Here is a 26,619-nt window from a genome sequence, read left to right as displayed (position 1 = left end):
TGCATTTTGGTTGGAATTGTATTCATTCAATAAAGTATTTATTCAGTGCTAAGTGTACTAGACCCTGTTGCAAAGTCCCAGCAGGCAACAGGGTTAAGCCCCAGTAAAAATCCATATTGAACATGTCTTAAATGAACTTTGAAAGTCAAATAAATTACATGCTCACTTAAAAAAAAAAAAAAAAAAGGCAGCCAGGAATGGTGGCATATCCCACAGTCCCAGCTACTGGAGATGCTGAGGCAGGAGAATCACTTGAATCTAGGAGATGGAGGCCAGTCTGGCCCACAAAGTGAGAATTCATCTCAAAAGAAAGAAAAAACAAAATTAAACAATCCCAGTGCCTCGTGACCCAGTTAACCCAAAACAGTAACAAACCCCCCACCAAACTCCAAAAGTCTATATCCTTATAACCCAGCAATATTACTGGAATCATTTTTTGGGGGTACAGGGGATTGAACTCAGGGGCACTTGACCACTGAGCCATAACCCCAGCCCTATTTTGTATTTTATTAGAAACAGGATCTTGCTGAGTTACTTAGCGCTTTGCCGTTGCTGAGGCTGGCTTTGAACTCTTTGATCTTCCTGCCTCAGCCTCGCAAACTGCTGTATTATAGGCGTGCACCCTGCACCTGATTATTACTGGAATCTTTTAATATTAAAAATACACATAAAAGGGGCTGGGGCTGTAGCTCAGTGGTAGAGCACTTGCCTAGCATGTGTGAGGCACTGGGTTTGATTCTCAGCACCACATATAAATAAATAAATTAAAAGTCCATCAACAACTTAAAAAAAAAGAGAGAGAGAGATGCTAATGGATTATATTACAAAAATACGCATAAAAGATTATACATGACTTGAGGCTAAGGTCGTGGCTCAGTGATAGACCACTTGCCTAGCATGTGAGATGCACAGGGTTCGATCTCAACACCACATATAAACACATAAAGATCCATTGACAAGTAAATATATAATATATACATACAAAATACATGATTTAAATATACTACTACTTATAATAGCAACATATTAGAAACAATGTCCCCCAAAGGGTGATGTTTAAGTAAATCACAATCAAATACTGTACAGCCACTAAAAGTGTTTGAAATGCATTCAGATCAACCAGATAACAAAATTGTGTCTGATTTTTTATACTTTTCATTATTTTCCAAGTTCACTATCATAGGATATATTAGTTGCTTAATTTGAAGACCCTGGGATAAGCATCTTCATGGCACATTATTTTCTACCACAAATGTGTTAACACTCTTGTCAGACAGTGGCAGAGGGTTAAGGTTTGAATCTTAAATGTGTTCCAAAGGCCATGTGTTGAAGGCTTGGTCACCAGCTAATGGTGGTGGTGGGAGATGGTGAAACCTTAGAAGGTGGGGCCTAGTGTGAGGAAGTTAGAACACTGGGGATCTTAAAGGGGACACAGTGACCCTGGCCCCATCTTCTCTCTGCTTCCTGGCCTCCAGGAAGGGAGCAGTTATTCTCTGCCACAGGTTCTGTTACAGGCTTCCTGCCATGATGTTCTGCCAACACCTCAGCCAAGAACAGACTGAAACCTCTGAAATTCCTTTCCTCTTCGTAAGTTATTTATCTCAGATATTTTGTCACAGTGATAGAAAGTTGCCTAACACTGTGTGTGTCACTTACTTCGCAGAAGCACACTGACAGCTGACTATGGGGTTGTTAGTACCTTGTTTCTCTGTGAGTTGGTTGATATGAAGAAATGTTTGAAAACTGGCTGTGTGAAAATAACTGAAGGCCTACTGAGCCTTCAAGCTGGTTTTCTACCTGCTGCAGCAGACATACCTTCTCAGAAGCCGTGGCAAGTTTGGTTCCACTTGCGTCAAAAGCCAGTGCTGCTAAAGGGCTGTCATGAGCTGGGATCATATTTGCAGCTCTCTGAAAAGGGGAAACCAATTAAACTTGACTGCCATGTGCCAAGAGCCCCTGCCCCTGTGCTATCACTTAGCCATCAGGCAGAATGCCAATGGCTATCACCAAACCACCATTATGGTCAACACAAATACCAAGTCCCCTTGACTATCTGGGGATGGGACCTACAGAAACACTGCTCAGACTTTCACGAAACAGAATAATTCATCCACAAGTTCCCTACATTCCTTCAGACACGCACACTGAAGAGCTCAGCACCTGTGAGAGCACAGGGGCAGGTTTAATAAATCCTGCTTTAACACGAGGGTAGAAAGTGAAGACTGCTGCTGTGCTGATGGGGTCCGGAGGCCGCACATGCCAGGGCACGCACGTTTAGGGAAAAGACACATTTTAAAGGGTTATCCAAGCACAAAAGGAACCTCACCAAGTTAATGGTGTCGAAGACCTGAACCTCTCCGATGGTTGCACTCCCTGGATATGCCAAGTAGCAATTGTCGTTGTTTATTGACAGTGCACACAAGCCTGTGAGTGATGCAGATAACAAATGCAGGTCAAACCTGAGAGTTCCTTCTTGGTTGTCAGATATAATTTAGCATTTACTTAACATTAGACTTGGCATTTTAGAAATAAAAATTAGTTCTGATAAACCTAATGGATCTTTTAAAAGTTCTATACCCCCACGCCACCATCTTGATACCAGTATTATATACAGATTAAAGGACATTGGTTGAAAATGATCAGTAACCTCAGAATTGAAAGTTAATCAAACCAATGAGCTTATACAGTCACAAGACTGTATAATGTAGCCTGGTTTAAGATGGATACTTTTTAAACCTGTCCCATCTGTGCAACCTATAAAGAGAAAAAAAAAAAAAAAATCTGCCTCATGAACATTAAACTATCTTTTAAAGGCAAAATGAGAAAAATAGGATTCTCTCCTCACAAAGCAATTTACCTGCAGGGTTTGGGGGGGTCTCCCTGATAGTGTGCAGAACCTTCATGTCCCGAATGTTGTGTATATAGAGAGACTCTTCCAGGCACACAATGAGCCTCTAGAAAAACCAGAGAAAACCAAATGTGAAGAAACACCCAGAACCCATTTAACTGACTCTTCAACTAAGATGCTCTCAATTCCTTCTAGAACCCTATGTAGACTGAGGCCTGAAGCTCAGAGAATACAGCTGGCTTTCTACCACCAGTCAGGTGGTGCCCAGAGGCAACTTTCTGGGAATCCTAATGAAGGTGATTTGGTTTAGGATCACAAACTGATGAACTACAGCTAAGTGAAGCGAGCTTTAGAGAGATTTGGCAAAGGCATTGCTTTAAAAAAACAATTCTGAATGAGGCATGGGAAAGACAAAAATAAAAGCCTAAAGACTTTTAAAAAATATAAATTTCATTCAAGGTGAAGGTAACATTTTTATGTCTTCAGTTAAAAAATGTTCAAGATATTGATATAATATCTAACATCTATATATATAATATATAATTTCCTAGTTTAACCAATTTTTGTCAGTTAATTATTTTATCCAGTCACATGTCAAAATCTAGCTACTAGTTATGAAGCGTACTCTGTAACTGGCTGCTGAGTCAGCTTTCCCTGCAGAGCACACAGGCTGCTGTAAACGAAAAATGCTAAGCATTTTATGGCCTATGCTGCTTTATTAAGAACTAACATTTGGGCTGGGGATGTGGCTCAAGTGGTAGCGCATTCGCCTAGTATGCACGAGGCCCTGGGTTCGATCCTCAGCACCACATAAAAATAAAATAAAGATGTTGTGTCCACCAAAAACTAAGAAATAAATATTTAAAAAAAAAAAAAAAAAAAAAAAGAACTAACATTTAAAAAGCAAAAGAAGGTAATAGGTAAATAAAGACTATGACATCTCTGGCTAAACAAGGGTGTATGTCATAAATGGGACAGTCTGAGCAAAGCTGGTGAAATGAGCGCACACAGCAATGCGTCTGGTAGAGTGAAGATGCGTCCATACAACATGGGAGGAGGGCCACGGGCCAGGCCATGCTGGAAGCACTCTTGCGGTTCTGACTCTCTCACCTGCCTGTTGAGCTTCACAGCCAGGATGGTGTTAGAGTAGCTGTAGTTGCAGATCTCGGTCCCCTTCTTAAAGTGGCAAACCTTTAGCTTCCTGGGAGCCTTGAGACTGACGATGGCCACTAGGCTGCTTGAGAACAATCTCTCTACGATGCACACATCTTCAGTGTCAGCTGCCATCAGGAAAGAAACAAACACATAGATGTATATTTCTCCAAGTAAACAGGCAAAACCTGCTCTTAAACAAATGCACAGCGAAGTGGCCCATGAGGTAGAGCTGCACAAGACAGTGGGGGTGGGTGGAGTGGCGTTCTGATCATCTGGAGCCGGGGAAATGCTGTCACTATATGTGAGGACCATGCCCCTATGTGAAAATTCACACAAAAGGCAAATTACAGAATTATTTAAAAGCATTCTGTTGCTGGATGTCAATGGTGTGACTTAAAAACACACTAGTTAGTTTAGAAAACCAAACTATAAGATCAACTGAAAGAGGGCCCACCTCATTAAGACACAAACGATAGAGGATTTTTCTTTTCTTTTTTTCATATGGAGGACTGAACTCAGGGGTGTGGTACAGCTACCACAGAGCTACATTTCTAGCACTTTTAAAATTCTTTTAAATATTTTGTTTTAGTTTTAGGTGGACACAAGTCTTTATTTTTATGTGGTGCTGAGGGTCAAACCCAGTGCCTCACCCGTGCTAGGCGAGCGCTCTACCACTGAGCCACAACCCCAGCCTCCCTAACCCTTTTTATTTTGAGACAAGGTCTCATTAGTTGGCCTCAAAATTGCAATCTTCCTGAAATCAGCCTCCTGAGTTGCTGTGAATAGAGGCATGTGCCAATGTGCCTGGATTAGGGATGGCTGTTAACTTAAAACGGTTTATCTTATGTTTTTCAACTTTACAATGGTGCAAAAGTGACCAGCAGTTGGGAGAACCTACACTTCTAAATCTTGAGTTTGGATCTTTCCCTGGATTAGTGACATGTAATATATTTTGTTGTGATGTTGAGCATCAACAGCAAGCTGCAGCTTCTAGTCAGTTCTATGATCATGAGAGGAAAGAACCCACCCCTATAGGATGCTATGTTGCTTAGTTCAATGTTCAGTATGTCAGATATAGTCATGTGGTCTCAATGGCTGGTATTTTCAACTTAGGCTGGCTTTGTGGAGAGGTAATCCCGTTGTTAAGTCAAGGAACATTAGTATCGCTCTCTCTTTTTTTAAATGTTTTAGTTTTTTTTTTTTTTTTTTAGGTGGATACAATATCTTTATTTTTTATTTTTTTATGTGGTGTTGGGGATCGAACTCAGCACCCCGCGCATGCCAGGCGAGTGCACTACCGCTTGAGCCACATCCCCAGCCCGAACATTAATATTTCTAAGAAAGCACATAATATCAATCATTTCAACATGAATTTAACAGTCAAATGTGCTGAGCACTAGCTTAGGCACTAACATACTGGATGTTAGCTAAAGAGCCAGACATATCCAAAGTGGCATAGCACATATTTGTAAAAACAACAACAACAAAAAGTAAGGGTTTGCCATTACTCAGAATAAATGGGCAGTAAATTCAAGTACACAATTCTGAGCTCTTTAATAGTTGATTCATGGTTGCTTTTACCTAGCCAGCTGACATACAGAACATATTTACTTCTTTCCTACAGCAGTAAGAAAACCTTTCTTCCTAAGATCAAACCCAAAGGACTGCCACCACTGGGGAGAGCCCAGAGCTATGAATCTGGGGTGCAGAGGTACAGCCTATGACGTCTCTGCCTGGCTGCAGCCACAGAAGGTGCCAACTCTGCCAGGATCTGACTTGCAAGGAAGGGCAGAGCAGACGCGACCCTGCTGGCTCCTGGAGGCTGGATCTTCCCAAGGGCCTGATGTACAGCAGCATCCAGCCACTAGACCAGACAAACTCAGAAGAGACAGATGCAGATGCCAATTATCTGCAGCACAAAGAATCTCTGAGGACCAGAGGCTCAGGTTTGGTGACTGGCCTCTTCTCTCCCTCAGGAAACCAGCAGGGATGCTAGTCATGACAATAAGTTGCTGGGAAGGTAAGGTATTAGGAGGGTCAGGAAGACAGGTCTCCAGGGGCGGCCCCAGCAGGCCACAACCTTTGCATTTGCTCTAAGGCAGCAGCGGCATGGGCTGGGCTGAGGGCCTCCATTGCTACCAGCCATCCCTTTTGGAATCCCCCTTCTTACAGCTTACTCTCTTTGGAGTTTCACAGGTTGGCTACACTCAACTATGTCCATGACCTTGCTTCCAGTGTTTACCAGTCCTAAGAGCATTAAGGAACAGAGCTCCCGGCTGGGCCGACAGGTAAGGACCAGAGGACTGGCTGAGTGCAGGTCTAACATTGTCCAATGCAGTGAAGCAGCTCCTTAGATACTGGGTGAATGGCAGAAAGTGGACCTTGGGACTGACTGTGGCTATTTTCAAACTCTTCAAAGCATTTTGAAAAACAATCTCTTAGGGGCTTGGGGCTGGGGCTCAGTGGTAGAGAGCTCGCCTAGCACATGCAGGACCCTGGGTTTGATCCTCAGCACCACATAAAAATAAATAAAGGTATTGTGTCCTACTACAACTAAAAAAATAAACATTTAAAAAAAATCCCTAAACTGCATCACCTCTAAAAATGGGCTAATCTGTGGCATTTAATTAGCAAAACTGCTTTTGGTGATGTTAGCTGCTTTCACTCTAGTATTTGTACTGGCCACGTGGCTGGACTGGGGCTCCATGGCGGAGCGCTTGCCTAACATTGTGAGGCCCTGGGTTCAATCCTCAGCACCACATAAATATAAAATAAAGACATTGTGCCAACCTAAAACTAAAACTAAAAAAAAAAAAAAATTTTAGAGGCCAAGTGCCACTGCTGGATGTCTTGGTAGATACTGGGGATTCAACAGTGACCTGGGGAGGAGGCTCAGGAAAATCAGTGTAAAAATTAGATTCTTGCTTTTGGCTCCACTGTAACCAGCTGTGAGGCCAGGAATCAATTTCCTCAATGGTGAACTAACAGTCAGACTTCCAGCTTTATGAATGCTAGGACTAGGACAGATTATAGGAAACCCTACCCTGTTCTATATAAACCCTGTTTTTTTTTTTAAATAAAGCTTTTCTCCCCCCCCCCCTTTTTTTTAAGAGAGAGAGAGACAGAGAGAGAGAGAATTTTTTAATATTTATTTTTTAGTTTTCGGCAGACACAACATCTTTGTTTGTATGTGGTGCTGAGGATCGAACCTGGGCCGCGCGCATGCCAGGCGAGCGCGCTACCGCTTAAGCCAAATCCCCAGCCCAAACCCTGGTTTTTAATTAAGAGTAAATTTTATTTAAATTCACTAGCCCCTTAAATTATATCAGGAGAGAAAGAGCTCAGTTCCAAATTCAGATGATCCTCACAATTCAGATTCTGTATTTGTGATCCTGCCTCTTGCTAAAGTTTGTTTGTAAGCCAAACTCATGGGGCTTTTCAGTCACTCTCAAAGACAAAGTGGTGAAAAACCCGAGTCCTCTGATGGGCATGTGCCCATGAAAGCTGAAATGACAGCAGTGCAAAAATGGAAAAAGAGCACAGGCAGCCCCTGGAGAAGTTATGCTGTGCAGAAGCAGAAATGTGGGGAGGGAATGGAGGGACAGGTATGGTCAAGGGAAGTTTGTCTAGAGGAGCTACTGAACACACTGATAGACGCTGCAGTAAAAACAAGGTAACGGAGGGACCAAATCTCTGAATAAACTGGAAGGTGAAGGGATCTAGCAGAAGGATTGGTTTTAATACAATGGGAATCCCCTTTTCACAGCTGAACAGAGGGAAGGAGAGGAGATGGGACCAGATATAGGTGGGTGGTCACCTGGAGAAGAAAGGAGAAGGGACTCTCTGCGGAAGCACTAGCTCCTCTCTGGATCATGTATTTTTACTGGCTCTGAGGACACAAAGGTGGGAGGTTTTCCAAGTAAAGGTGGCCTGAGATGATCACCTCAGCGGGGAGTAGCAGATACAGTTATCAGAACAACCCAGGGCCACCAGCAGGCATGGGCAAGTGTCCACTTGAGGTTGTAGTAATAAATTAAAATCCAATCATTCAGAGAAAAATCATATCAACTCAACAGATGCAGCAGAAGTGGGACAAAATTCAATTGCTCACTCACAGTAAAACTCTAAGAATAGAAAGAAACAGTAATGTTATGATTAATGGTAAAAACACTGAATTCTTTTCTGTGAGACTGGGTATAAGGCAGGATGCCCTCTCCTTGCTTTCTACTGGGAGTCTTGCACATTGCAATAGGACAACAAGAATAAAAAGGTACACGGATCAAAAGGAAGATACTGGGTGTGTGGTGCACACCTGTAATCCCAGAAGCTCAGGAGGCTGAGGCACTAAGCAACTCAGTGATGCCCTGTCTCTAAATAAAATACAAAACAGGGTTGGGGATGTGGCTCAGTGGTCAAGTGCCCCTGAGTTCAATCCCCACTACCAAAAAAAAGGAAGATACCACAATACTCCAAAACATAAGCACAGGCAAAGACTTTCTCAATAGGACCCCTAAAGCCGAAGAAATATTACCAGAAGTTAATAAATGAAATGGCATTAAGTTAAAAAGCTTTTGTACACCTAAGATTTGTGAGGCCCTGGGTCCAATTCCCCAGCAATGCAAAAGTGAAAAGAGAACCTACAGAATGGGAGAAAAATCTTTGTTGATCTTCTGACAGGATAATATCCAGAATACATACAGAACTCAAAAAACTTAGCTGGGCGCAATGGTGCAAGGATGGCAAGTTCAAAGTCAGCGTCAGCAATGGTGAGGCACTAAGCAACTCAGTGAGACCTTGTCTCTAAATAAAATACAAAACAGGGCTGGGGGTGTGGCTCAGTGGTTGAGTGCCCCTGAGATTAATCCCTAGCACCAGAAAACAAAAAAACAACACCAAAACCCCCAAAAATCTGATAACTAAATGGGCAAATGAACCAACCATTCTTCTCAAAAGAAGAAATACTAATGGCCAACAATTATATGAAAAAATGTTCAACATCTTTAGCCATTAGAGAAATGCAAATCAAAACTACACTAAGATTTTGTCTCACTCCAAGCAGAATGACAGTCATCAAAAATATAAAAAATAATAAATGCTGGAGAGGATGTGGAGAAAAAGGAACTCTTTTAACTGTTTGTGTGACTGTAAATTATTACAACTACTGTGGAAATCAGTATGGAGGTTCCTTTCCTCAAAAAAGGCTAGGAACCACTCTATGGCCCAGCTGAACACCTTTACAGCATTTATCCTGAAGAATTAAGTCATCATACTATAGTGATACATGCTATACCATGTTTATAGCAGCACAATTCTCAATAGCCAAATTATGGAACTAGTATAGGTGTCCATCAGTGGATGAATGAATAAAGAAAACATGGTACATAAACACAATGGAGTTTTATTCAGTCATAAAAAAGAATAAAATTATGTCATTTGCAGGAAAATGGATGGAATTTGAGAATATTATGTTAAGTGAATTAAGTTAAGACCCTTATATGGAGCTAGAGAGGAAAAAGGAAAAGAAAAGTGGAGGAATCTCATGAAAATCCAAGGGAGATAGTAGAGAAAGGGGATGGGGGTATGTGTGGTCGGGGGTAGGGGTACAACCTTAAGGAAACTACAATGTGGATGTGTAATCGATGTGATTCTGCAATCTGTATTTGGGGTAAAAATGGGAGTTCATAACCCACTTCAATCGAATGTATGAAATATGATATGTCAAGAGCTTTGTAATGTTTTGAATAACCAATAAAAAAAATAAGAAAAAAGGAAACTACAAAGCAACCATTACAATTAATAAATCAAATAAACAAAATCACAGGATGCAAAATTAAAAAACAAAATGAATCTGGGGGTGTAACTTAGTGGGAGGGCTTACTTAGCATGCACAAGATCCTGGGTTAATCCCCAGCACCACAGAGAAAGAATTTTTTTTTTTTTTTTACAAAAATAGAGTATATTTTTATGAGCTAGCATTAAACAACTGGAAATGAAATAAAAATTGCTTCTGCAATACTACCTAACTGTAAATTATTACAAATAAATTTAATAAATGATGCAATACTTCCATACCAAAACGTACAATACATTACTAAGACGAAGAGCTAAATGATGAGAAAATATAACAGGCTCATGGACTGGAAACTCAATATTGTTAAGATGTCAATTCTCCTCAAAATGATTTCTGTGTTTAATGCCATCCTTAGCATTCTGTAGACATTGAAAGCTACTTTAAAATTCTGTATGGAAAGGCAAAATAATCTAGATCTAGAACACATAAGACTAAGTTGAAAAAGAACAAAGATTAACAAATAAACCAATGGAAGAAAATAAAACGCCCCCAAATAGTACCACACTTACAGGACTGTAATATAGGTCCCAAGTGATCCCACAAGAAAAGAAAAATCTTTTCCACAAATGACGCAATAGGAATCCATAAGGAATTTGACCTTGATTTATACCTCATGACACACACAGAAATTAATTTCAGATGGATCACTGACCTAAACATAAAAGAAAACTCTCCATGCACAATTCCAACTATAGAACTTTCAAAGTGCAAATAAAAAAAGAGCTTCATAACTTGAGGGTAGGCAAAGGTTTCCTAGATAGGACACAGAAAGCCAAAACCTTAAAAAAAAAAAAAAGAAAGAAAAATCAAAATGTAAAAGATCTATTACAAAGCCAATAAAATTAAGAAAACAGGCAAACTAAGCTAGAAAAAAGAGTCACAAATCATTTTGAATGAAGGATCTTTATCCCCCAACTCAATAAAGCAACAACCAAATCTAAATAGGGGGTTTCAAAAAACATATGCAAATGGACAACAAACACACCAAGTGTTCAACATCATTAGTCACCAGGGAAATTCAAAGTAAAATCACAATGAGGAGTGGGGTGCACTCACTGATAGAGTGCATGCTTAGCACACAGCAGGCCCTGGGTTCCAACCCTGGCACGTATGCACACGCATAAGAAAGACTAAAATCAAACAGTGATACAACACCAAATGTTAGTGGGCACAGAAACCGGTCTCTCAGCATAGATAGGAATACAGATGATGATACCCACTTGGGTGAAAGGTCTGGTAGTTCTATAAAACTGAATACTTTATCTACTCAACAATTCCAGTAAGACATTCACCCGAGATAAATGAAAACATATGCCCCAAAAAACTTGTACAAGAATGTTCCTAACAGCTTTATTCATAGTAAGTTGAACTGGGAAGAGCCCAGATGTCCATCAGAGAATATATATTCATATACCAAGCACCTGAGACATGCAAAAATATCAACAGATCTCAAAAAAACTTATGCTGAGCAAAAGAAATGTCAATGAAAGAGTAGATGGTACATTCTGTATGAGGTTCAAGGATAGATAAAGCTGAAGTGGTAGAAAAAACACTGGTAGCTTCTGGGGGCAGAAAGGAGCAGAACTCTACCGGGAGGGAGTCTGAATGGTGCCTTTTGGAGATGGTAAACCTCAAGAGGGCTTACCAAGGTGTGGGTGTGTGTCAAAACTCAGAATGTTTGCTTAAGATTTGAGCATACTATTGTGTGCAAACTTTACTTTTTTAAGGGAAAAAAAAAAAAAAAACACCCAAGAAAACACTGAACTCCACTTGGTACAAGGAGCGAGGCAGTGCTTGGGTACTGTGATGGTGTCTGTGATGCACTCTGAAGCGCACACACACTGAATGAGTTGGATAATGGCCTGTGCTGATAGGACTAGTGACAAACTGTCACCAACGCAGTCTAAACTGAGGATAGATGGGTGTTTGCTGGAAAGTACTTTCAACTTTTCTATGGAAATTTCCATTAATAAAATCTTGGAAAAAGAAGAGGAAGTAATGTATTCAGTTATCTCAAAGAAACACAGATGGAGAGGATCTCTGGGTCGGGGTGTCTGCTCATCTTCTCATCCAACTATGATTTTGAAATGATTTTTCTGAAATTTTTATGAAATAAAGTAGAGGATATTTCTTACAGAATTTTTAAAATGAGGAATGAAGGCAGGAAAACTCTTTAGCGATAAACATTCATAAGAGTAAAATGAAATAAACCTCCATCTGCCTACCACCTAGATGAACACATTAACTATTTTTTTTTCCTACCTGAGTTTCAAATAAAAGCTCATCTTGATCCCTCAGTGCTTTACTAAAACCCTCTAAACAAAGAAGGACACAGGAAAAATGTTTTTTCCAGGCATGAAATGAAAGTGGAAGACTTTGTAAATCAAAAAACCTGCAGGTGGATAGAGAATTCACTGTAAAACATGGCACCAAGGTACTGGAGGACAATGCTGAGAAAAGTCTTAACAGGAGTGGGAGGATGTTCTGGTGGTGGAGCCTTACAGGACCAGACTGAGTCATGCCTTGGAATGGTGAAGACAGACATAAGTAAACAAGGTGAAAAAGCAAATGACATCCCAGAAAAAAGTATTTGCCAACCACAACAAATGGCTTATTGCTTTAAATCTATAAAAGACAAATAACCCAACAAAAAAGCAGGCAAAGAAAACAAACAGGCAGTTACCTAAAAAAAGGAAAAGACAGCAAATGAGTACATGAAAAAAAGAGTTCCACTTCCATCGACTGGAGAATTGTAAATAATGAAGGCAAATGGACTTTACAAACTTCAGAGTGTGAGTAGGAAATCGCATGGTGATGCCTAACCTGGGAGGGGTGTGAGGAAGCAGGCCAGTTCACACTCTGGCAACACGCACATAAACACTACCTTTGCTAAGGGCAGTGAGGCAGTGTCCTTCCATTTTAAAATGCATACTTCCCACTCCAGGAAGCTACAGTACAGTTATGCTCACAAGTGGGCAAAACAAAGAAGTCCACTTCTGCAGGTCTACTCAAGAGAAATGAAAACATACATTCACACAGGAACTTGTGCACAAATGTTCAAGGCAGCACTATTTACAATAGCCCCTAGATGGAAACAACCCAAATGTCCAGCAACAGATAAACAAAATCATATATCCATACAACACTTCAGTAATAAAAATAAGTGAAGTACTGATACATGCTACAGCAGGGATGAACCATGAAAACATTCTAAATGAAAGAAGCCAGACACAGGATTCCATTTATCTCAAATGTCCAGACAGCAAATCTATAGAAGCAGAAAGTAGATTAGTGGTGATGCAGGGCTGGTGGGAGGAAACAGGGAGTGACTGCTAATGGACTTAGGGTTACTTTGGGGGATGATAAAACATTTTAAAATTAGATTATGGTGGGCTGCACAACTTAGTAAATATACTAAAACCCACTGGATTGTACATTTTAAACAGATTTATATACCATAAGAGATATATAAATTACATTCCAAAAGGGCTGTTAAAAAACACAATAAAAAAAAAATTAGGCAACCTATTGCAGAAATCTGAACTTTGGCTGATATATTAAGATCTGATGCAAGCAAGTAACAAGGGACTCTGTCAAGTCCTGCTGCTCATGAGAAAATGGGCCACACAGGACAGAAATTAAGTGTCAGAGCAGACCCTCCCAGAGACCACAGTCCATGACCTCAAGTGAATATCCTGGGAAATATCCAGATGGGTATCCAGGGTCTGTGAAACCACTGAAATCATACAATACTAGAGTTTTCTGGGGGGAAACATCTGCAACTACCATCAGATTTCCAAAGGAGTTTTTACCAGGAAATGGATGAAGTCAAATGGCGGAGGAACACCAGTGTCTCCAGAATGAACACAGAGCATAATTTAATTATTATATTAAATTTCACACTCAAGAGAACTTTCTAATGCACAAGCATACATGGAACCCACATACACAGACCACTTTCCACTAAACTACAGACAGCTTGGCCCTTCCTGGAAATAAAATGGTAAACAATGAATTGGGTTAATTATGAAAGATATGACAGTCAAACAGGAAGAAAAAGATACAAGGCTGTGTCACTGCTCAGGATGGCATGGTGCCAGCACACCAGTGCCAGAATGTACTCAGACTGACAAAGAGAAAGTATGAACATGAACTCCATGACCTCAAGTGGATAAGGCCTAGCTTTTAGGACTCATTCTAGGTGGCTTCTGTCACAATTTTTGCCAATGTTCTTCTTAGAGATTGCCTACCTGAAAATCTAACTTAGAAAATTAATTACTTGATTAAAGCAAGAACGTTGCTTTGCTTCTGCTGGCAGAGTTTCTAGCTGGCAATGATAAAGCTCCTAAAGTGGGAGGAACAAAGCCATTAAATAATTGATAGAACACACTTCCGCACAAGCCTGTTGGATGCCTGGAGCTCTATGGGGATGCAAGTTAAGAGCCCGATATTCCATTACAACAGATTCAGGCAATGAGGGGCTACTAGAGTTTCTCCATTACTATAAATCTCACTGAAATTAATATTCCAAACAGCACATGGCCTGTCAAATAGAAATGATTTCAGAAAGCACCATTTCTCAACCCTTAAGATGCAGATGATGGCTGTAAAGTAAATGATGATTAGTTTCTCGGCCAAGCAAGAAGGCTGATAAAAGGGGTTATATGTTGATGGATGCATTTCTATAATTTTCATAGGCTCCATTCACTTCTGCTGAGCTAAGTAACATTCTGCTTGTGTTTTGGAACTGAATGCTTCATGAGGTCTGCTTTCCTAGTTCAGAAATGTATAAAATGCAAAGAACATACAATGTAGAATCTGAAAAAGCTAACTTCTAAACTTTTATAAGTAATACACCCATATCTTTTATCTAATTTGCCTAATAATGGAGGATATTGTTGCAGTAATATTTTAGAGAAAAGGGACCACATATCTGTGTACTGTTTCTTTAAACAAGAAATGCATCTACAGAGAAAGAATGAGAAAACATATGGAGCATACATCAACAATGGACAAGTTTATCTGAGAGTCTGCAACTTTCCCCTAAGTTTAAAATTACGATAACACAGGCAGCAAAAAAATCTTACCATGCTTCTGAGTAAAGATTTTAGTTTTTGTTTGTTTTCAAGAAATAAAGAACAAAAGCAGTTGTCGACCTTGCTTTTCCCCCAAACTGGTTCTGGCTCATTCTTTCTGTAATAGCAACAGACTGAGAGGAAAGATTTGACTTTATGATGCATCACAAAGAGTTGAGAGTACAAGCCAACACTGAGCCCGAACTAAAGTACGGATATATGAAGCAAGATCCTTTCAGTTTACTTATAGAAGAATGCTAGAAAACAACCTTGATGTTCAGTAGAAAACTAACCTGTTTCCTGACAGACATTCTTTTCTCTACTCAAAGTGAGAGAGGAAAGGTAGATAATGTTCTAGGGAAAGAACAATAAAACAGCTTTAGTTTAAAGTATTAACTCCAAAAAATACATTCCATCTATTTTAAAGTACCAAAGTTCACTAGGTGGAATACAGAAACTAATATTCCTCCTTAAAAAGACACTACTAAGACTTTAGATTAGATTCCACCAAAAGCCAGCAAACTTTATGTTGAGAAAAAATAAAAAATAAAGGTTTTTATACTCTTATACCCTTTCTAAGAATTGGGCCTCTAAACAAAGTCAAATTGAGAATTTCAAAACAGATGACTACAGTGACTATGGCAACAGTTTAATAGGGCATTTCATTTGGATACAGACTTAATAAATGTCCCAGCCATTCATAAAAGCCAGGGATCCACTTCCAGAGATAGGACTAGTCTTCAGGAGGGAAGATCACATTTGGAGAGGTTCAGGAATGCTCACATCAGCAATCACTGATTCACACCTATCTTATCACCCAGATCACACCTTCAGCTCTACCTAGAAGAAAGGCTTCTGGGGAAGATTTAATAAGCACCAGGAGGCAAGTCTGAGGACAAAAGGGAGTAAAGTAGTGAGACAGTCAACAGGAGCCAGGCAGGGATGAGTCTGAGGCTTGGTTTACTGCTCTCCCTAAGAGGGCCTTACCTTGGGGTAGCAAGAGGAACTGCAAGGAGTTGGACACTACACTGTGGAGGGGAGGACACAAAAAGGTTCACCTACAGAGAGGAACCAGGGCCCCTCACCTCCTAGTGGGCCATGAGAACACTGTACTTTCAAGTAAGCGGCACAAAGCAATCCTAGTGTCTTCACCTTATTTTATAGGTGAAGGGGTGTTGTTTATGTCTGTTTGCTGTTGATTGCGTCCCCCCACCCAAGACTTGAAACAAACACTTCTGGTCCTCTTCCATTTAGATGCAAGTGTCATGGAGGTGGAAATGCTGTCATTCCTGTCTCCAACCACCAGAACAGGCTGGCTCATGCAGGTCCTCAAGACTAGAACATTCACTGAATGAGTGCACATGTGTGAACATGAGACATCTATTCACACAAGCTTGGCGAACCTCCCATTCTTGAGATAGTAATAATAAAAGTGGAATTCCATAATGGAACATAAACCACAGAGAAAACAAAGCTGACAATATTGGAACACTCAGAAGGAAATTCTGGCGGGGTCCGGCATTTTGGGGAACCCAGTTACCCAAAATCTTAATGTTCATTGCAGAGAAACAAAATGATAGTCAAGTCTCCCCTGAACCCATATCCCAGTGTGATAAGTTAGAAGTGGCATAGTGTGAATACTACACTCCTTACTTCCCCCAAGCAAGGATCCTTAGCTTAGGTCAGGGCCACGGCAGATTAAGGTCTGCCTAAAATGTAAAATACAGAGAGGGAGAAAATATTTATAAACCACATATCCAACAAAGGACTAGTACCTAGGATATATAGAGAACTTACAATTCTTAGCAAACACAAAGCCACACAATGAGATAGTACTGTACTTATCTATCAGAATGGCTGAAAAAAAATAAAGGGGTAACACCAGATGCTGGTAAGGATGTAGAGAAATCAGACCACTTACTACCGGTAGGAATGTAAAATGGTACAGCCACCCTAGAAAACAGTTTGACAGTTTTAAAAAAAAGTACACGTGCAATATCATATGACCCAGCAATTGTTCTCTTGGGCATTTCAAGAAATGAAAACTCACGTCCAAACAAAAACCTATACGTGAATGTTCACAGCAGCTTTATTTGTAGAAGCCCCAAACTGTAATAGCCTACATGTTCTTTCGTCAGGTGAATGGTTAAACTGTGATACAATCATACTGTGGAATACTACTGGGCTGCAAAAGGAAGAACTGTTGACATATACATAAAACAGCTTGGATGAATTCCTAAGAAATGTGCTGACCAAAAACATCAATCAAAAGATTATATTCTTCTGCTATGGTTGGATATGGTTTGAGTGTCCCTCATAGGTTAGTTTGTTGGGGGCTTGGTTTCAAGGTGATGCTTTTGTTAGGTGATGAATCCTCTAAGAGATGGTGCCTAGTGAGAGGTCCTTAGGTCACTGGGGGTCCTACCCTCAAAAGGCATTAAAATAGTTCTCTCAAGAGAGAGTTGTTATAAACAGTGCAAGCCTGGCCCTACCAAGTCTTTTTGGCTTCCAGGTTTCTAGATGTGATTGCCTGCTCCCTCATGTGCACACATCATTGTGTAGCCAGGAGAGCCTTCACTACAACTGAGCCAATGCAGTGAAGTCCTTTTCTTCATAAGTTAGCTTATCTCAGGTATTTTGTTATGAAGAAAAGATAGCTTATCTCAGGTATTTTGTTATAGTAATAAAAAACTGACTAATATCATTTTCAAACTTAAGAAACTAAGATCAGTAACTGCCAGGGATTAGTGATGGGGGATGGGGTTGTGGAAGAGAGGCTAATGTGGTTAGAGGGCAACTGGAAGATCTTTTGGTTTTAGAACTGTGCAGTATCTTCACTGTGGTAATACAGCAATCTCCACAGGTATTAGGAGTATACAGAACTTGAATGCAAACAAATAAGCACAGGTAAAACTGGAGAAACAGGAACAGGAAAGAAGGACATCAATATTCTGACTATGACATTATACTAAGGCTTTGCAAGATGTTATCATTGGGGGAAACTGGACAAGGGGTACAAGGGATCCACATTATTTTTTGTAAATATACAAGCATCTCCAATTATCTTAATTAAAAAATTATTTATGGGGAAAGATTCAAACCTTTCCATTGTAGTCTCCCTGGGTCTATACCTTCAACTATTTCTTCACCAAGTATTGTTTTACATATAGTCATTGTTTTCCAAGACTGAAAACAATCTTAGAGACAGGCCTTATTTGTTTTGGAAAAAAATAAAAAGAAACCGAGGCCTAGAAATGAAGTAATCCCCTAAAGCTAGATAGTAAGTGGCCAAACAAGCAAAGCACATGACCCTTCTGCTACTCCACACTACCTCTTTGATTCGTAGGCTACTCAAGTGCTATAAAATGACAACTTGAGAAAACAAATTGTTCCTGCAGGAGCTATAAAAAATTTTCAATTTTCTGGAAGACCTTTATAAGAGTAAGCTAACTGTTTTAAAATGGTATTAAAAAGGGAAGAAATTATGGAATAATATATATGGTAAGATTCCCATAAAACAAAATTCTAAATGTACAATTTACATGTACGTAAATGCACAGAAAAAGAGCTAAAAGAATATCTAGAGATTGTCACTAGTTGTCCCTCCCGGGAGACCAATGTGAAAGAAGAGGATTGGTCAAGGGGCATCTGAACTTTAACCACCCACAGTGCTTGAGTTTAAGTCTTCATTCAAATTCAGGTACAACTGGTCTACTTTTTTTTTTTTTTACGAAGGGAAAAAAGAAAACAAACACTTACTGCATTCATAGATCTGTTCCAGCTTATCCACAGAAGAAAGGGAGAAAAATTTATAACCGGACTTACTACCAACAGCTAGGGACCTGCAAAAAAGCCAAATTCAGAAATAAGAGCTGATACATGTAGACAGTGATAATGCACAAACTAACTCCCATGTCAGTTAGTAACCAGCATTCCTACCAGAAATTAGCATAGTCCAAGTAATTTCATCCAGTTTATACCAGGTGTGTGGCAGAGGAAGTTGCTATAAAATCAATAAAATATAGACAATACTCTTACATACTTTTTCTGGATATCTACTGTACAGGACAATGGCTATAATAATAAAAATATACCACATACTCAAAACACTTCTCACTACAAAGAAAGTAACTATATGAGGTGATGGATACACCTTAATTAGCTTGATTACATCACTTTATAATGTATACATGTATTAAAGAATCATATTATACAATTTAAATATATACAATTTATCCATTAAACACAAAACTGGGGAAAAGATTAAAATAAAAATACTAAAAAAAAAAAACAACTTACAAAACTCTCAAGTTTGAGATATGAATGAAAAAATGATCAGCCCTAAATTACTGATTCCCTCACAACAAACTGGGGATTCTCAAGGGATACATATAGGGAGTCCACTAGGGTCTGAGAAATAAAGCAAGCTGGCACTGCATTCTAAATTTTAAAGATGTTTACAACCTCTGTGGACTTGGCATCTTTCTGCATTTCAGTAAGCCCTTTCACAATCATGTCTCAATCACCTAGGTTGTATTATGGCTGAGCAACAGGGTGGAAGCAAAACAAACCAAAAAGCTAACTTAGAACGCTGTTGGCTTAGAAAGAGAAGGATCCCTTCTGACAGCTTCACATTTAAGATGCCATGTTAACCACCCAACAGTCCTGCTTTAGCACAGAGGCTTGGAAGAACCTCAGGAGCTCGCCCAACCCTCCCCAGTGCAGGGGACCAGTGACACCAAATGAAGGATTTCCTGATCAAAAAATCCCTCTCTCCCAAATGCAACCGACCAAAGAAAACAGAAAAGAGAAGAAAGCGCAGCCTTCAGAAACAGAAAGAATGAGCAAATAAAGCAGGAAGTGGTGGGATATAGGAAGAATCAGATACTAAGATCACTTTTATTTGTAATGTCTGGAAGAATGTGAAAACAAGTGGATAAACCAGAAGACCAGAAAGAATGAAAATGGACATTTCATACTACTAGCATCTGTACCCCACAATAAAAATGAGAGGTATTTTAATGATCATGTCATCTATTAAAAATCTTTTAGATTTCCAAGTCTTACATGCACATGTGGAAGATATATAAAATGTAAGAAGGAAGCAACTATTAATAAGTCACACTGGTTCAGTCACACTGGTGGACAGTGGGAACAAAAAATTTCTACCAGCTTATATGATTTTTCTTTGCAAAACACTTTTCTATATTGAATTATTTTTTAAAAAATATTTTTAGATGTCATTTATTTGTATGTGGTGCTGAGAATTGAACCCAGTGCCTCACACATGCTAGGCAAGAGCTCTACCACTGAGCCACAACCACAGCCCTATACTGAATTATTTATTTCAGTGAAATAATCAGGTATTCATACCTGGTAAGCATTTTGAAAAGTAGTAGAAAAAAATATAAGCACTTTCAAGGTTAAAATTAAAATCTCAGCAACCCCAGACTTTCAGCAAATTGGTGTTTAATATATTCCAGATAACTATGGTTTGCTATGTTAAGCACCAATCCCTTGCCCCTCCACTATTTGATTTTTTAAAAAAATAATTCTCAGCTGGGTACAGTGGCCCATGCCTGTGTTTCCAGCAGCTTGGGAGGCTGAGGCAGGAGGATCTCAAATTCAAAGCCAGCCTCAGCAACTTTAAACAACCCTGTTTCAAAATAAAATACAAAAAGTGCTAGGGATTTGGCTAATGTTAAGCACCCTGGGTTCAATCACCAGTACCAAAAATAACTAATTCTCAAATTATATACTTTCCTGTGTTCATTTTTTTTAAATATTTTTTTAGATGTTGATGAGCCTTTATTTTGTTCATTTATTTATATGTGGTGTTGAGAATTGAACCCAGTGCCTCACACATGCTAGGCAAATGCTCTACCACTGAGTCACAACTCCAGCTCTCTCTCCTGTGTTCTTAAAGCAAGGAAAAGGCAAATTCTTTTGAACTGATGGTTTCATCTACCCAGTATCAAATGGACAGACTGTAGGGCTTTGATAAAAATATTTTCCATGGCTGAGGGTGCAGTTCTATGGTACATGTGCTTAGCATGCATGAAGCCCTGGATTCACTCCTCAGCGGCGCGCACACACGCGCGCGCGCACACATAATTCCTAACTTTAGTTTTGCTGACAGCTGTCACTTTTCCTCATGACTATATCATCATTAGCAGCTCTTTCCTTTTCTAATTTGCTGATTTGGAAACCAAATCATCAGTTATTAGCATTACGTATAAAATAAGCTTAGAAAAGGCCTTTCCCATGAACAAGATTAATGAGCCTTAGAATCTGATCCTTGAGTGTGAGTTACCCTGACTCTCAAGTGTGCTCCCCACAGACAGTTAAAACCAGGCTTTGCCAATCAAGCTTGATGTTCTTACAGATATTCAGAAACTGATTTTGAATACTAAATGCCTCAGCTAGAATCTTAATCCCAAAGCCTATAAAATTTATTGTGAACTCCAATCAGTAAGAAATTGAAGTAAAAAAATCCCAAGTACTTTTCTGAGGTGTAGATATAGTATTGTTGGAACATAAACTTTTATCAGTAAAGGTAGGCAGCTAAAAATGATGTTAACTGTAAGTTGGCTGGGAGTCTAGCTCACAGGCAGAGCACCAGCTGAGAATGAGCAAGACCCTGGGTTCACTGCCCAGCACAAACAAAACAAAATATTGCCAACACCAGTAATCAGGTTCACACACCCCTCACTGATTTTGCTTTTAATAATTTCTCTCCATTTGCCTGACCACAAAATGGCAGATATAATAATGAGAAAGGTAGAATAGGAAAGTATGAGATTTACTCTAATGAATAATTTTATTAGCAATAAATGTTTGTGTTTTTCTAAGAGTTAACAGAGTGGTATCTTTAGGATCTTATTGACAATGGGTAAATAAAAGCAAACACACATACAGACCTGTTTGTTTAGTGCTCCCCACCCCCTCCCACTGCATGCCTTCAACTGTGCCTGGTAACCAAATCCAGAGACCCTGACTTGGTCCTTTGCAGAGACTAGGCCTGTCTTTGTTAGAGAGGAGAAGCAAGTGACTGCATCTTGAACACTCTGAACCAATCCTCTTTACCTTCATCATCCCTCTCCTTCTTCCTTCACTTCTGGAGCTGCCCTAGACAGACATTCCTGAGCCTTTCAGGGATTCTGCAGTGATTCTTAGCTTTCTCTAATAGCCATTTAGGATATAGTTTCCTTTAACACTTGCTAGTTTCCCAATTTTGTTGCTAGCACCTCCTTTCTCATTCTTCCCACCCTATGAGTTGAGCCCTTTAAAATATCTTTTATGACATTTATGAGGATTTTGGGAGGGAGCCAAAATAAATGCTTGTGTTTGAGCCACCACGTTTAACTAAAAGTCTCTGTCACTAAATTTAAACTTGAGCATTCAACATCTAAAAGGTAGCAACTTCCACACACACACACACACACACACACACAAAAAAGGAAATCAATGTTTTTTTCTTTAACTGCCTTATCTCTTCTCGAACCTGTTCTTACTCATCAGTCCATAAAGGCCTTTCCCTTTCATTATCTTCAAGAAAAGGCCATACTTGATTATGAGATTATGTGGACCAGGTCAACACTGTAAACAGAAAGCAGCTTGTCCCTGCTGCCAAGTGACTTGGTAGTCTTGGCACCCTCACTTAGGACCATGGCTGCTCAGAGTTCATGGCAAAGACAGTACCCCTTCCCCAATGCACATGTCTCACCCCAGATGTGCACCTGGATAGCCCTAATGTCTTTCACACTCATTGGGAGACACACAAAATTCTTTCCTTCACTAAATTTTCTTCCCATGAACTTATCACTGTTCACCCAGAATCCACACCAGAAACTGGAAGTCATCCAGCTTCTCCCTTGACTGCACCAAGCATGACCCATGGGTCACACAAGTCCTGATGTCTAATCTGTCTCCTCCCCACTGGTCACTGTTGGCAGTGTCATTTTCAACTATATCCTCTGCACAGCAGGCAGAATGACCTCCAACTTTAGGGTGGAAGGAGCCTTACAAACCATCTTCAAGTTCCAGATGAGGACACAGTGGAGAGCAGTACCTCAATGAACAGTTAACTGTCAACTGGAAACATAAGAAACACAGTGGAAGGAAACAATCACTACCTCCAGACACTTCAAAACATCAGTCTACAAATACCAGGTTTGGGAAGTCAAGTCCCTTTATTCTATGTCTTTCAGAAATGTTTAAAACTGATTTGGCCACGTCACTAACTTCCCACAAGCTGTTGTATCCACTGGAAAAATTTAGTCCCTGATATTTCCACTTAAGAGGCAAGTGACCCTCTGACTCTTATTCACTGGTTCACTCCATTCTAAAAGCCAAGAAGTGCTTCAATATAAGCCCTCTGTAGCGTCACTTTCAGAAACCAAGATGAAAACCTACCAAGCAAAAGAGAGGCGACCACGAACAGCTGCTCTTGCTGTCTCTTTCACTGCTCTAATTAAAAAACAAAAACAAAAACAAAAACCAGATGGTAAAAAGCAAATAAAACGTATTCACTTTTAGGATAAGAATCATGGGGAAAAAACCCATAATATTTGAAATATGACCAATATAAGAAGAAAGGAAAAGTTATAGTTTGTGTGGAATGAATATTGTGGTAAGCATTTAAAAGATAGAAGACCAAGTGAAATTACTGTATGACATACATATATGCTATTAAGTGAAATGGCCTCCAAATGTCGTCTTTGAATACAGTAGATGTGGATTCTCAACAGGCACCCTTTGCCTTGCTAAAAACTGCATTCTTCAGTTAAAATAAACACTGGTGTCAGGAAGGGAGGGAAAGGCACGAACCACAAAGCCTTTCCACAAGAACTTTTCTATTTCTTTTTCTATTTCTTTCAAGTGTAGCTTTAAAACAAAATTATAGTCATGATAACCTAACAAACTTTTAGTATAATTCTAACTTACTATTCCCTCCAATTTATGTATATAAAATACATCAAGGACTCTTTGGCAACTCAAAATTCTGACACCAAAATCTTCACTTGAAATAGTAACTTCGAGACTGAGGAGTGGGCAACATATGATTTCCAAGTCTGCAAAGGTTCTACTTCAGGCCAGAGTGACATCTCTTATTATGTAGGGAATCTGGCAGCGCGTTTAAAATAACACAAGACAAAACACGTTCTTATATTTGACTTTCCTCAGGTACTTATAAGTAACTAGTGAAAAGCTGATAAAGTGGTAGAAAATGTTTTGGAAATTCTCTCATTTAGACAAGGCATAAAACTCCATGATACTACTTCTTACTGGTTTCAAAATATAAAGGCTTAGAAACCAAGATCAGAATTGGTCTGAAAGGTCCTCTTCCTTACCTAGATTACTACACAGTCTATCCCAATTATAACAAACTGCAACAGGTTGTCTACACAGTTTTTGCTGCACTGGATTTCAGTCATACACACAACACTACATATTTGTTACTTTTAATCTTTATAGATTACTACATCATTATTTCTAAATTCAACACCTTCAGAATTCTGCTCTGAAGGTAGAGAAAAGCAGAGTGGAAAGAATGCTGGAAGAGCGCTCAGGAGACAGGATTCTACTCCTGCCCTCATCACTGTTAACCAATCGTGAGACTCAGGCAAGCTCTGAACCTTTCTGCATTTCAGTTCCCTGATCTGTAGCTGAAGCAGGTGATCTGCCCCTTTCCAACTCCCAACACAGCCCCAATGTGTGACTGTCTTCCAACATCTCACAACTTTGGGAAGACGCTATTGGGCACCTGTGGCACACCTCCGACCTGATGTTTCCCAATCTACAATTAACTTTTAATTAGGGGGAAAAAATCTCTTTTTACTTTGCTAATTTCATTCTGCCAGGAGCAACCCACTATTTAGTCTGAGGCCAAGTGACCCACTGGCCTCCTCTTTTACATCACTTCCTCTTACTCACTTCCCAAGATGGCTCGCCTCCCTTCCAGGCCCATAACTCATCCTTCCTTCTCCAGTAACCTCATCTATTAACTATGCTCACAGGGCATCCCAGGCAGCCTCTGAAGAATCCGTTTCCGACCCATGTCAGATCTGGACAAAAGCATTCGGAATCCACGGGTTTCAAATTGCCCCAAGGAAGAACCACCCCTGGAAGCACTGGAGTCCCCGGGTACGTCTTTCTAACACTTCTCTGGGCTCTCTTTTTCCCTAGGTCGGAGGCTGGGATCATTGCTAAGCTTGTCTCTTGCCTGGAGAAGACGTCAAAGTCACCTGCCAAAAAAGAACAACGGGAGAGGAAGGAAAAGAAATCAAAGCGAGAGAAGGGGCTCTCGGAGGAGGAGGAGACCAGGAGAGAGGCCGGAAGGCGAGAGTGGGCAAAGAGGGCTGAGCCAGGAGGAGGGGGCGGGGACGCGGAGGCCACTCATGCCCACCACTCCGCAGGCGGCCGCCACGGCTAATCGAGTCGAGAAGTTCGGCCCCAACTTTGTGAGAAGCGAGGTCCGACGTCAGCCTCCAGCCAGCAGGTGGAAACAGCCCTGCTCCATCCCCTAGTCGCCCGAGGTGCACCGCCAGAGGGTGCGCGTGGAGGCCCCCCCGCAAGGCAGCCTCGGTCCCGCCCTCACCCCGACCCAGCCGAGCCGGCCGCGACCCCGGCCCGGTTCGGTCCGACCCAACCCAGACCCCGATCCGGCCTTACGTATTGTCCTGGTTGAAGTTGGCGAAAAGCAGCTGGCCAGCGCCGGCCTCGCCACTCTGGCTCGCCAGGTTCATGGCTGCGCGCGGCGGGGCGGCCCGTGCGGGCGCGCGCGGGGGCGGGTCTGGCTGCGCTCAGGGTCGGCGTCCGGCCCCGCTCGCCGCCACTCGCTGCTGCGGGATCAACCGCCGCCTCATCCCGGCCCCGCTCTTGTTTATGCTCCGGAGCCGGGGCGTCCTGCGCGCTTGCGCGGCTCCACCCCCGCAACGCACGTCCTCTCGGCGCAGGCGCACGGCCGAGGCCACGCCCCCTCACCTCCGGCCGGGCCAGGGTTCGGGTCAAACACGCACGCGTGGGACGCGCCGTGGCGTGCTGCGGGAGCGCATGCGCCTGGGGAGGAGAGGGTGAACGCTTTCTCGTGCGTGCTGCCGTCACCTTATTAATGCTGAGGGAGCCACCGGAGGCCTCTGGTGGTACACAGGGCTCGTGCATCCCGTGGTATTTGATGCTCGCTGCAGCCTGGCGTAGAGAATGTCATATCCTCACTTTGTAGATTTCAGATCTACAAAATCATTTGCCAAGTGTTAGATCAGACTTTGGGAAACCACTCTGGGTTCCTGGGACAGGAGTCGACCTAGTCATTCAACAGTATTTAGGAAGAGCCCGGCGTGGTGGCACACACCTGTAATTCCAGCCACTGGGGAGGCCGAGGCAGGAGGATCGCAAATTCAAAGCCAGCCTCAGCAATTCAACAAGGCGTTAAGCAACTTAGATCCAGTCTCAAAAAAATTTTAAAGGGGGATTTGACTCAGTGATGGAAAGCAAATGAAAGGTATTACAAAAAGAAAAAGAAATGAGAGACCTCAACGGACCAGTGATCTTTCATTATTCAGTGGAGGGGCACATTTTTGAAGGGAAGATGGGGGCGGGCTGCAACAAGGATCTGGGTTTTACAGGGTTTTAGCAGGGCCAGGTCATGGGAGGAGTTTTGTTTGTGGGCCCATGGAGGGCTTGTAGGG

The 26,619-nt window shown here is 41.0% G+C and overlaps 1 protein-coding gene across 6 annotated transcripts in view; it reads right to left on the bottom strand.

Annotated features, from left to right (window-relative positions):
* Wipi2 (WD repeat domain, phosphoinositide interacting 2) overlaps positions 1-25,867 on the bottom strand; it is a 38,598-nt gene extending 12,731 nt beyond the window's left edge. The window contains exons 1-7 of one of the 6 annotated variants that reach the window (XM_048785294.1): positions 25,604-25,867; positions 23,345-23,398; positions 18,689-18,771; positions 3,959-4,128; positions 2,858-2,954; positions 2,327-2,424; positions 1,816-1,908 (exon numbers count right to left, since the gene is read on the bottom strand). In XM_048785294.1, coding sequence (XP_048641251.1) covers positions 1,816-1,908; positions 2,327-2,424; positions 2,858-2,954; positions 3,959-4,128; positions 18,689-18,771; positions 23,345-23,398; positions 25,604-25,677 — 669 coding nt within the window. In that variant the 5' untranslated portion in view covers positions 25,678-25,867. Of the gene's footprint in view, positions 1-1,815; positions 1,909-2,326; positions 2,425-2,857; positions 2,955-3,958; positions 4,129-15,222; positions 15,284-18,688; positions 18,772-23,344; positions 23,399-25,603 lie in introns of those variants that run through there. The other 5 variants (XM_048785296.1, XM_048785293.1, XM_015502017.2 and 2 more) reach the window with 5 other exon arrangements.
* Positions 25,868-26,619: the final 752 nt, after the last annotated feature.

Source organism: Marmota marmota, unplaced genomic scaffold, assembly GCF_001458135.2.
Source record: "Marmota marmota marmota unplaced genomic scaffold, marMar, whole genome shotgun sequence".
Lineage (NCBI taxonomy): Eukaryota > Metazoa > Chordata > Mammalia > Rodentia > Sciuridae > Marmota > Marmota marmota.
Note: the sequence above shows the minus strand (reverse complement) of the source record. Positions and strands in the feature narration are given on the sequence as shown.